Source organism: Aedes albopictus, chromosome 1, assembly GCF_035046485.1.
Source record: "Aedes albopictus strain Foshan chromosome 1, AalbF5, whole genome shotgun sequence".
NCBI classification, from domain to species: Eukaryota; Metazoa; Arthropoda; class Insecta; order Diptera; family Culicidae; genus Aedes; species Aedes albopictus.
The window spans coordinates 329,319,590-329,332,206 of NC_085136.1; the positions used below are offsets into that span (position 1 = coordinate 329,319,590).

Here is a 12,617-nt window from a genome sequence, read left to right on the forward strand (position 1 = left end):
GGTTCAATTCTAATCTCATCGATCTATATCATCTTCCCCTAAACCGCAAATATAACCATCTCTGTTGTACATATGTACGAAGAGCGAAAGCGATTTGTTTATTGTTTGAAACTGTTTGCCTATCGTACAGGCACCGCTTCCCCAACCACTTGTAGAGGAAGAACAATTGCTACCTGGAAGGCGATCAAACAGCAATAGTTATGGTATACCACAATGGCAGAGCCCATCTGATTCTTCACAACTAGTCGCGGTCGTTGTCTAATGCTTTTCTCAATATTATAATCTCAGATAAAACTATTTACAAACAATTGGTAGATTTTAGAAGTGTTTATTTCTCAGTATAAGGAGTGTATCGGAAAGTAGTTGAAAATGTTCAGGATGCTCTATCTCGAAGCTGGGTTGGTCTTTTCATTTCGATTCTTCTATGAAATCTTCCCAATATAGTTAAATTTAGAACAGCTTGGAAAAATTTGGGAAATGTTTAGTATTATTGAAAATATGGTTAAATGAATAACCCTCATAAAATAAAAATCTGCACAAAATGCAATTTTGTTATGATTTTTCAACATTTAAAAAATCTGTAGCAAATAAAATTTGTACGATAAAAAATCTGGAAAATGTTGTTGCTTGTTAACAGTTATGTACACATAACATATCATTCAACACCGACTTTCAAAATTCATATTTTCGACAGAAAAATCTCATATATCTACAAAATGGTCCACTCCAAAAAACATCTATTTTTTGGTCAAACTTTGAAGTTCTGCTTTTAATATCTTAAAAGGTTATAAAATTCTATTTTTTGCTCTAACTTACTCGTCCATAAATTAAAAAACATACCCTATTTAAAGAATGCGAATTTTTCATTTTATGTATTTTTTATTTGCGTAAACATGATTTGGAGGAGCATAGAAAAAAGGGGTTCCTCAAAAATGGCCTTTTTTCATTTTTAAGAATTGCGCTTAAATGCAGTGGAGATTTTTCTTGAAAAAAATAATTTGCCTATATCATGAGGATTCTGGAGCTTATTATATTTGCACAAAAAAGTCAACAATTTTCGAACATTATCGAACTTTTTTCGAAATTTCAATTTTTTAGAGGGTGTGCAAAAATTTAAAAACATGTGTTCAGTAATCTAGGTTAAAAACTCAGTTAAAAGAACATTTTTAGAAAATCATAAACGCCATTTCTTTTTTCAAGGATTAATACAGTACATCCAAAAATAAAATTACTTAAAAGTTGTATTAAACTATTTTTGAGGCTATTGTAAATATTTTCAACTACTTTACGATACACTCCTTATAATATATTTATATATTTACACAACAATAGCAATCTTAATAATCACTTGGTAAAACATCTGCATCCATGTTTTTCCACGCTAACTAATGCAGATTATTCATTTTTATTGTAAATTTTTCACATTTTTTCTCTTCTTAAACTCCAAACGATAATATTATCTTGCATTTCACCCATATATTACTACACTGCGCTAAAATGGTACTCTAGGACTCCATGATTTAGCTTTTCATTTTTTTGTTGTTTATTTTCGCGTAAATCATCAACTGTTAGTTCTGCACAGAGGCAACACGTAGCTGTTTTCCACTCGGCGCTACAGGCTAGCGACAAGCGGAGGGGACAGACTTCGATCAAATAGCGGAAAATGGAGGGTTAAATCAAGCACAAAAACCAACCAACTTAATGTAACAAAAAAAAAAGTAAAACAATGCCTTCGGACCTCCTCCGGTGCGAAGGCGGCTCTCGGGCCCTCGGTTTCCGCGCATCACTCTCTAAATAATTAGTTACACTTTGTCATTTTCCATCAACGAAAAATTTGGTTGCTCTTTCACCGCACCTCTATCAACTAATAATAATAACGAAAAGCTTTTGTCCTTGTAGTTCTGTCTCTGTTCGATACCAGTGTGTTTAGTGCAGTGTTTGCACCGATTCGTTTTTTGTTTGTTTTAAAGTACCCCTATTCCCTACTAATTCTGAATTTTCTTCTGACTAAAAAGTGTTCTTTTATCTTTTCCGCGTTCCATTTTTTTCCGGTTCCGGTTCTGTTCCCGGTTCTTAGCAACTAGTGTTCTGGTGGATGACTATTTACACGCGCGGGGGAAAGAAAAAGAGAGAACGGCAATATTATGTCTCTAGTTAGGGGTGTGTATAATATATAATATTCATCACAAACACGGTTTTTTTTTCTTCGTACTGTTCGTACAACTTCTTTCTTTTTCTTCGAATTTGTTCTGCATCAATGCTTCTTGGTTTCCTGTTTCGCTTTGTACCCTGGCGGTGGCGGTTTCCGGAAGGCGATTCTCGGTTTGGCGAAGCGGACATTTTGTCATCGCTACCTTATGATGGTTCAATTTGGTGTACTTGGATGATAGTGTGATCGTTTTGGCAACACTGTAAATGACATTTACATCGACAGTGTAGCCAAAAGTGCATTGATTGTTCAATTAATGCTACAAAACAATCAACGTGACACAAGGGCTACTCAGAGGCTACTCGTAGATGTTCGTTTGGGAAGAGAAAGAGATCGGAAGTCTTATAGATGATATGGTCCTCAAATAAGCTTGCTGGATCAATAATATCACCGGCCACGTCCTTACGAGTCCTGTTAGTGTAACTAAACGCTGCATCCTCTGGATAACCCTTTGATGTACATCAGATTGGCATCCAAACGACATTCTGAACGAAAGCCTTTCAATACCAGTGTGCCGAGGAAATTTCCATAAATCTGGCATCACTGTCTAAGCGATCATCTTTTAAACTATGATCAAGCAACTTGCACTGGAAAATCAAAGGAAACAATGCCGATTTTAGTACAGAACTCTATTATCCGGAGTCAGGTCCAGAAGCTTCCCAAACATAAATCAGGCAAACGGAATGATGTACAAAGCTGATTTTTTCACTGGTTGTCAATCAGCTTAACAAAATGTCAAAATTTCAACTTCATGTAACATTTCGTTCTCAAGATATATGCTTGCAAAGCTTCAGAACCCGACTCCGGATAATCGAGTCCGACCTGTATTGTCATAGGAAGGAATGGTAGCATCATCATGACCATCCTATCGCTTCACTGAGATAAAATGTCTCAGTTTTATACTGACGTAGGGTGGAGCGGGGCAAGATGGGTCACCTAAGGATGGATCACCATAACTTTGTAAATACAAATCGTATTGGTTTGTATCCGTCCGCTACTCTTTAATACACTAGTTAGCTATGCTAAAAGTAGATAAAAAGTTCATTAAATACAAAATATGATTTTAACAAGCAGTTTTAAAAAGTGATCGATTTTGCGCCGTGAAAAAAGTGCGGGGCAAGATGGGTCACCTTTTATGTAATTCACATTTTCTCAACGATAAACGTCAAAATACAAGATTTGTTCCGCATTCATATATGCTCCATATCCATACTGAGTAAACAAGAGCTACTAGTAAATATTTTATAAATTTATTTGGAATATAAAAAATTTTACGATTTGAGTGGTCCTAAGACGACTTGAAAATCGATGTTTTCACTAAAAAATTATCATAATTTTATGTTATAACTTTGAGCGTTCATTCCGCTTGATAGAAGTAGTTTATGAGATAGTCTTGTAATAAAAAATAAATAGTTTTTGAATGCTCCAAAAATACGTTCAAAATTGAAGGTGACCCATCTTGCCCCGCGGCCGTTTATATGGAGATTATATGGAATGTATCGCATAAGAAAAATAGCTAAAAACCATTTTATTTTTTATTTCCAAGGAGAGTGAATAATTTTTCAATCAATGCTCCAAACTTTTGTATATTCTTGCCGGTCATCTAACAAAATTATTAACATAATCAAAACATGAGTAATGCGCCCAAAAATGGCACTGACCCATCTTGCCCCGCGACCCATCTTGCCCCGCCCCACCCTATCCCTGTATGAAGGGCCAAAAACTGGGTGAAAGATTAAATAACAGAGACACTTACACTCCAACTATAAAGTTTCCTATTTATACGCCTATTAGCGAACTGATAAGATCAATAATACCTCCGGCCACGTCCTTACAACATATCAAGTAATTGAATGTGATTGATCATTCGTCTCGTGTCGTGCAGAACAATTTATGTGAGCTGAAGATGAGAATTCATTGTCAGTCTTTGCTGTATTCAAAACACCACTATATGAAGGGCCAAAATGAGGGGCGGTAGACGTGCGCGCAAAGACACTTACGCAAGATTCTAGACAGAGCTTTGAAACAATCTTTCATAGCCCAAGAGCAACATAGAGTTATGTTATGAGTTAAACTTATGAAAATCAATCTGACCGACACCGATCCACGGCCACGTCCTTGCAGTCCACCCGAATAACCGAACGCCTCCGCAAACCCCACCGGACGGAACCCTCTGGATCCGACACCTGTTTTCCATTGTTTCCGGTATACGAGCCTGCGGTATTTACCCACCCACCCATCGAATCGAATCGAATAAGTATGCGTTAATAGTTAGAAAAGCCTAATTTTCCTCCCACTTGACTCCACAAGCACTGTTTTCGCCGCATTGCAAAAGCGAACCAAAGGTATACGTTTTGTGTTGGCTGCTGCCAAAGCAACAAACAGTGCACCTGTTTCCGTTTGTGAGGGGTGGCATTACTGATATACTTACACACATTTCGCAATGAGATGCTGGTAGTTTGTTAATAAGTATTTCTTCACTTCATCCTTTCCTATTCTGCACAATAGTTTCGGTTAGATCGTCTTACTATCGCTATAATTTACACACGTTGTTCTTGTCTCTGTTTTCATATATGTTCAACAATCCCATATCGACAACTTTTTATAGATGCTACAATTTTTTTTTGGCTTCCTAGACGCGCAATTTCGCAAATCGCTAAAGAAAACGAAAACTACCGAGAGAATCACTTTGATCAAAACACGAATTTTGAACAAACCGGAATGTCGTTGATTTTCACTGTTGTTGTTGTTGTTTTTCTATGGTAGTGCTGTTGTAACTCTTCGCTATAAAAAAAAAACTGTAACTCGAGGGGGTCTGGTGGATGGACTTTTGCTGGCTGGTCTCAATCACTTGGAAGCTTCGGTTGAACAACTGGGCATTTTCTGTGTGTATGTCTTTTTGTGGGTGTAAGTGCTTGATTCCGGATCAAACGGCGCCGAACGCTCAATATGAGCGGTCCGGATTGCCACCTGTCGGTTGCTCAAACACGAATCTGTGCTGGGGTTGCCATAAATATATGAATGTTGAACGCATAAAAGCACCCCAACGCACACCCGGGCTGAACAAAAGCTGAACAAGCATTTTTGTATTTGACAATTTGGTCAGAATTGTCCCATTTTGTCTGTTGTTCCGAAGCGATCGATTGATTGGCTGGTAATCATACATTAAAGATGCAATGTATTCTACAAGCAAGCCATTGCTCTCCTAAGTTCTGGGGGCCGTTCTAAGTGTTCTAAATTCCTGAGGTACATTCTGTTTTCGTGTGTATGTGTGTGTGTTTGTCTGTCTCTGTATGTGTATGTATGTGCATATGTTTGTTCTATCTGCGTGTGTCTATTTGTTGGTCGATCCCTTCCGTTACAGGCTGGTTACCTACTTTCCTGGATTCCTCATCTTCTTCTTCCGCAGCCGCAGTCTTCCTATTTTTTCCCATTTTTTGTCCTGCTTTAGTAAAACAACGGTGGCCACTGGTGAACATGATGATGACGGTGGTGCAAATGCCGGAAATGCTGTTGCTGATGCTGCTGCTGCTGGTGAAGGCAGTGCGGCCGGTCTCACTCTTTCGGTCGATGCTGGCTGCCTCCTCCGGCACCGGTGCCATTGGTCGCACTACTGTTGGTACCATTCGGGCCACCGTGCTGATGTTGTTGAGAATGCTGGTGCTGCTGCTGCAGGTGCAGAAGATGCTGCTGTTGATGGTGTGGATGTGGCAGACCACTTCCTCCGGCCATGCCGAGCTGCTGTTGTTGCTGCTGCTGCTGGTGACTGCTGCCGGTCAGATCCTGCTGACGGTCGACGCTTCGGGGCACCAGGACGACGGTTCCGTCAGCACTTTGCTGCAGACTCCAGTGCTCCTGGGAGTACGGGTTACCCTCGCTGTCACGCAGATTCTGCAATGGGAAAAAAGGTACAGTTACAAATGACCAGGGGGATTCAAACGGTCGACACTCACCTGAAACACGTGCCGGTACAGCGCCGAGAACTTGTCCCGTATTCTCTTGCGTTCGGTTTGGATGATCTCGCGGTCGCGCAGCAGCCGCTCCTTGCGCTGCTTCATGTCCTTGACCTCGTCGGCCAGCGTCACAATTTGGTCCAGCTTGCGTTTGCGACAGTTCTGAGCGGCGACCTTGTTCTTGCCCCGCCGCCGGATGTCCCGGATCAGCGATAGCTGGTTTTCGCTCAGATCGTACTTGGACAGCCGCTCGTTGAACTCGTCCATCGGCAGATTGATGATGTCTTGCACCGGGATGGGGATCTGGAGGGCGCGAGCACGCTTCTCGTCCCGCGTCAGGTGCTCCTCCTCCGCCTTCCGGATCCGTTTGTCTCTGGTTTGGGGCTTTGGATTGGCGCCGCTGTTGTGCGGCAGGGTGTACGTATGGTTATGGTGGATCACGTCGTGATGATGGCTTCGGGGGGCTGGGACCGAGGCAGGGTTCTGCCGGGAGAAATCCAATGAGTACGGATATTTCATGTCCACCGAGGAAAGTGGATTATTATGGGCACTGGTTTGATCTTCCTGTTTGGTTACTGGACCGACGGCACCCTCTAAGTGACTTAGCGAGGCTGGATTCATGTAGTCAAACTCGTATTTGATTGGTATACTTGCGTTCAATTGGGTTTGGGGATCGACGGTCGCTCCTGTCGCTGAAGGGTTGGGGCCCGACGGCAGCGAAGGAATTGTGGTGTTCTGTTCTTGGAAGTATCTCTTTGCGAACATGTGGTGCTTCTTCTGGGCTACGGGCGGTTGTCTGGTTCCATCGCCAAGCCGATTGTTTCCACTGTAGCTGTAATCGAACGGTCCTCCGTACTTGTTGTGATACTCTTGGGCGGAATCGCTTCCACCGTCACCCCATTCTCCGTCCGAGAGGGATGGAACTCGTTCTGATCCCATCGACGATACGGCACTGTCACTGGAAGCGTCCAGACGGTCGCCACTCGTGGTACCACCGGAAGTTCCGTGTCCTCCCGTTGATCCCCCACCGTTCAGGGAAGTTTGCATGGCACCGGAAGAGACGGCAGCGGCGGCCGATGCGCTCGACATCAGACCACTGAGATGGGCGGGACCGTTCAGACTGGCGGCGGCCGCAGCAGCAACGGCGGCAGCACTTCCACCGATGGCGCCGCCCAGCACGGACGAATTGTTGCTGGTGGCATTGTGGTCCAGCATGCGCATGGTGTACATACCTGTGGGAAGAATGCAGAAGATGGGTAATCGAGAATTAGTAAAAGTGATCAACAGCTTAGAAAGGAGGGCTAGTTCCGATAGGCAGTTACGCCTTTTTGAAATGTTGGTGGCGATTTTGATTTCAACTTATTCCAGAAAAAACTCAATCCCTGTAGTCAATTATGATTCTCTAATCAACAGAACGTACGTATATTATGTAAGAAATTATAAAAAAACACACACACAGCTCAGGTGAGGTTTGAACTCACGACCCTTTTACACTAGACGAGCGCTTTACCAACTAAGCTACCAAGCCAATCAATGTCGCTGTATCGAGGAATTCCTATCAATGATCGACCTGCAAATCCTACGTTTCTAGGATTCCTCGAGAAGTTCCTTCTGAGACTACTCCAGCCTAGGATTTCTTCAGACATTTCTCCTGTGGTTTCTTCAAAAACGTATTCAAGGATTCCACTATAGGGTTTCATTTTGTGATTTCTCCAGGGAGTTCCGTCTGAGATTCTTCTTAAGAAATTGTTGGAGAAAATCTACAAGAAACTTCATAAGGAGCTCTTTGAGTAATTCCATAGAGAATGCCACAAAAAACTCCTGGAGGAACTCCATAATAAAGTCCCACCCGGAGGAAGTCCAGTATTATCTGTAAGAATTCCTGAAGGAACTCCTGAACAAATCCAGAAAAAAGTAGCTTGAGAAATCCTGGATGGAGCTCCTAAAAATTCCGGAAGCAGTTTCTGCAAGAATCTCGGAAGAAGTTTCCGTAGCTTCGATAAAGGATCTTGGATAATTCCTGGTAGAAGTTTTTAGAGAAGTCCCAGAATGTTTCCCGACAGAATCATGGAAGAATAATCTGAAGGAATTCCGGAACAGGTTCTTGGAGGAGTCTTGGAAGGAGTTCTCGGAGAAATTCCTGGAAGGAGTTTTTGAAGCAATACTAGGAGTAGTTCCCGAAAGAATCCCGGAAGAAGTTCATTAAAAAATACATGAGGAAGTCTCAAGAGGATTTCCGAAAGGAGCTTCCAGAGGAATCTAGGAAGGACGTTACTCGAGGAAGTTGGGAAGAAGTTCCTAGAAGTATCCAGGACGAAGTGCATGAATAAGAAGGAGTCCTGGAAGCAGATCGTAATAAAGTCGGAAGAAGTGGATTCTTAAAAGGTTTTCCCGGAGGAATCCCGGAAGGAGTTTCCGAACGTATACTGGAAGAATTTCTTGGAGGAATTCCAAAAAAAACGGAGCAATCCCGGAAATAGCTTCTGGAGGAATCCCGGATGAAGTTATTGGAAGAATATCATGAGATTTTTTTGTAGGATTCCTGGATAGATACCCTAGATGCCTTGATAAATCTCTAAATTCCCATAGAATTTCCTGAAGAAACCTCAGAAGGAACTCCTGGAGAAATTTGACTGACTGCTGACTGTAATTGACGATTATTTCACTAGTTTTACGGCTCTTTCAGTCTATATTAAGCAGCTAAAACGCCTTTTGCATCTACTGTCCTACGTTTCGGTGAGTATTTCACCTTCTTCTGGGAATTAGTTTTTATCCATAGCGTAGGTGTGGGCAAAAGCAACAAGTGCAAAGCAAAAATAATCGATGCAGTGAACGCAAAAGGTATTCGAACACATGCACCGTAGAGGGACGGCATCAACAAAAATCATAGACAGTAATATGTCGGACAAGCCTCACACACACACAACAACAAAACGCAGCCTCTAATTCCCAGAAGAAGGTGAAACACACACCGAAACGTAGGACAGTAGATGCAAAAGGCGTTTTAGCTTCTTGATATAGACTGGAAGAGCCGTAAAACTAACGAAATTATCTCCTGGAGAAATCTCGCATGAAATTCATGTCAGTGTCCCAAAGGAATACCGGCAGTTCTTCCATTCAAAGTTCTTCCGAAAGGAGCTCCTGAAGGAATCCAGGAAAGAGCATCAGGAGGCATCCCGGTGGATCGAAGGATTCCTGAGGAATCGCAAAAAGAACAATGGAGGGATCTCTGAGATTCTTCTTGGCATTTTTAGAAGTTTTCTCTGGGATCCTCCCAGGATTCTCTCTGAGATTTCTTCTGGGACTTTAAGGTATTCCATCCTGGATTTCTCGAGGGGTTGCGGAAATCTCGAAAAAAAAAAAATGTTTCTGAGATTCTCCTAAAAGTTTCTTTTGAAATGTCTTTGTAGTGTCTACCTAAGGAAAGGTAGAAGGTTTGCAATATCTACCTACGTACTACTTTTACCTTTTATGTCTAGACATTCGCTGGTACATATAAATACCAGTGGTTATTTAACCATATGTCAGAGACTGCACAAGCCTTGGACTTGTCATCATTTTTATTATTCTTCTTTTGAAGTATATTAAAGTTTAAAGATTTTTTTTCTTGGATTACCAGAAGGAATTGTTCCAAGAAAATTCCAGGGAGGATTCCCAACAAAGCTGATGGAGTCCAGGGGGAATTCTGACTCATTACAAAGCTTAAGCGACTTCACAGGAAATTCCTGGAGTAATTACATAAATAATGCCACAAACAAACTCTTGGATGAATTTCGTTGTAAACTCCTATCCCAGGAATAAAATATCTGGGCGAATTTCAGAATGGATTTCTGGAGGAAATTCAGAAGGATCTGCAGGAATTACAGAAAAAAATGCAGGAATGCCTGAAGAAACTCCTGGAGGAATCCAGAAAGGAGGAGTAGTTCTGGATGGAGTTCGTGAAAATAAAACCGGAAGCAGTTTCTAAAAGAATCTCGAAAGAGTTCATGAAAAAAAATCCTGGAGGATTTGCCGAAGATTTATTTGGAAAAATCCCGGAAGGATATCCGGGGAAAATTTCAGAGGAATCTCAGACGGTGTTTCCGAAAGAATCCTGGAAGCAGTTCCTGAGGGAACCCCATAGGAGTTTCTTGAAGGAATCTCGGAAGAAGCTCCCGGAGGAATCCCAGAAGGAATCCCGAAAGGAGTTCTCGAAGCAATATAGAAAGTAGTTCTTGGAAGAATCCCGAAAAAAGTTCTTGGAAAAATACCTGGAGAAGTTATTGGAGGATTTCCGCAAGGAGTTCTCAGTAGAATCCAGGAAAGAGTTTCCAAAGCAATCCCTGAAAAAGTTCCTAAAACGAAACAAGGAATGAGTTCCTAAAAGTATCGCGGGAGAACTTCATGATTAAGGAGGAATCCGATTCTGAAAGAATCCAGGAAGAAATTCATGGATAAGTCCCCAAAAAGGTTCTCAAAGGGAACCGGAAGGAATTCCCGTAGAAATCCCGGAAAGAGCTCTTGAAGCAATCCAGGAACGCGTTCCTGCAGTAACAATTTCTTAACCTCAAATCTGCCTGTTCAACATGTGTAAATTCTTGAATTTTCTGAACAAATTAGCTTGTAATCAGTAGAAAATGCCGAAATTAGCCATTTGCACCAATTTCCAATTTGATTTGATCCTAAATTTCCTAGAATGAATTTTAGGGTCATTGAACAGGTAAAACATTAAGTTACGAAACGCTACTGATGTTCCTGAAAGACTCTCGGAAGGAGTTCCTGGAGGAATCCCGAAAGAAGGGATTGAGGGAATACATGAAGTTTATGAAGAATTTCCGAAAGGATTTCCTGACGAAATCGCAAAAGGAACTCCTGGAGAAATCTCGCATGAAATTCCTGGACGAGCCCTGAAATGATTTCGGAAGGTATCCCTGCAGAAACTTCGAAAAGAGTTCTTGAAGAAATCCAGGAAAGAACTCCTGGAGGAATTGTGGAGGTGGAAATTCCTGGAAGGATCCCAGAAGAAACTCTCTGAGAAATCCCAGAAAGAACAATGGAGGGAGCTCATAAGGGAACACCTGAGAATCTTAGGAGGAACTTCTTGAGGAATTCCAGAAGATATTGTCTAAAAAATCACGGAAAGATTCTCTTGAGCAATCCCGTGAGGACTTCCTTCAGGAACTCCTGTAGGAATCTCAGAAGAAATGCTGGAAGAGTCCTGAATAATCCCCTCCCAAAAGTTCTTAGAAACTTGGGAACTTTTTGACTTCCCTTGAACATAGTGTAGCATTGTGCTTGCTGCATAATATACAAATTCATGCAATGACAAACAAACAAAGCGTTTCAATGGATCACTAGTACTGCCGCTATGGAATGAAAAGATAGCGCCATTGTAATCTTGTATGTTTGACATAACTCCACTGCTGTCACAATGTTAATGTCCGTATAGGTGGCGCCTCTGTTTACATGCGCTGAACGCTAGAAGAGTTGGCTTCATTGATCCGTTACTAACCGTAGAAGTAGGTACTCAAAGAACACTGAGATTAAGCGAAGAAAGCTAAGCTTCAGTAAGAACGTACACTGAAAAACAAGAGAACTCAAATTTGAGTATTTTTAAACCCACTTTTGAGTTCTTATTTGCGTCCCGTTTCATTTGCTCTCTTTATTGTTGTCAAAGAGTGAAGAGCAAAACAACCCAACTTTGAGAGTTCGATGCGGGAAGCCAAAATTGAGTAGTGAGATAGTACCGAAAGTTGAGTAATTTTAACTGACGGTTGAGTAAAAAGAACTTCGACGCTAGGTACTTTGGCCGTATACGCCTAAATGCAAACTACCCACCTCAACATCGACTCTATCAACTCAAAATTGGCTTCCCGCACGCAACCTCGAAGTTGGGTGGAATGAACTCACTTTTGGGTACTTTCGTTTCTCCGTGTAGAGCTATTAAGAAGAAGATGTTCTACGTAATACTTTTCTTGGATATGATAGTCATTATCTGGCACCGACTTAGTGACAGTCAAAACATCCTGTTAAAACATCCAATGTTGGATTCATGACCAAAGAGTCATGAAATCACATACAAAATAAAAAAAAATATTCCAAATATCATCCAGATGTGCGATGACACTAGTTTTGTTTGTTGTCATATGTCAAATATAGCTAAGATATTGCTTTTTTCACTGAAAATTTTCCTTGCTTCGCTGAGCAACATAACGTTTCCTTCCAGCGAAGGCTTACGCGATAAAGGAAATCACTGAATTTCACACTAACACAGCAGAAAATCTGTCAACAAGACCTCAATACACATGCATTTTCAGCGAAAAGCTCTATTTGCGTGACAACAATCCACTCTCATGACTAACGGGCGACCGCCGTCAAATATCAGGATTGCCAACTGCCCGGCGACTGCTGTCAGCTCTCTTTGTCGCCCAATCTGGCGGTGGGTCTTCGGCGCGGAAACCCAAAGGTGGGAATAA

The 12,617-nt window shown here is 41.7% G+C and overlaps 1 protein-coding gene across 7 annotated transcripts in view; it reads right to left on the bottom strand.

Moving 5' to 3' along the window:
- Positions 1-1,899: 1,899 nt before the first annotated feature.
- Positions 1,900-12,617, bottom strand: part of LOC109414602 (segmentation protein cap'n'collar) — a 279,838-nt gene continuing 269,120 nt past the window's right edge. For 6 of the 7 annotated variants that reach the window (XM_062847322.1, XM_062847323.1, XM_062847320.1 and 3 more), the window contains 2 exons: positions 6,163-7,394; positions 1,900-6,100 (listed from right to left, as the gene is read on the bottom strand). In XM_062847322.1, coding sequence (XP_062703306.1) covers positions 5,765-6,100; positions 6,163-7,394 — 1,568 coding nt within the window. In that variant the 3' untranslated portion in view covers positions 1,900-5,764. The remainder of the gene's footprint in view (positions 6,101-6,162; positions 7,395-12,617) is intronic. The other variant, XM_062847321.1, reaches the window with a different exon arrangement.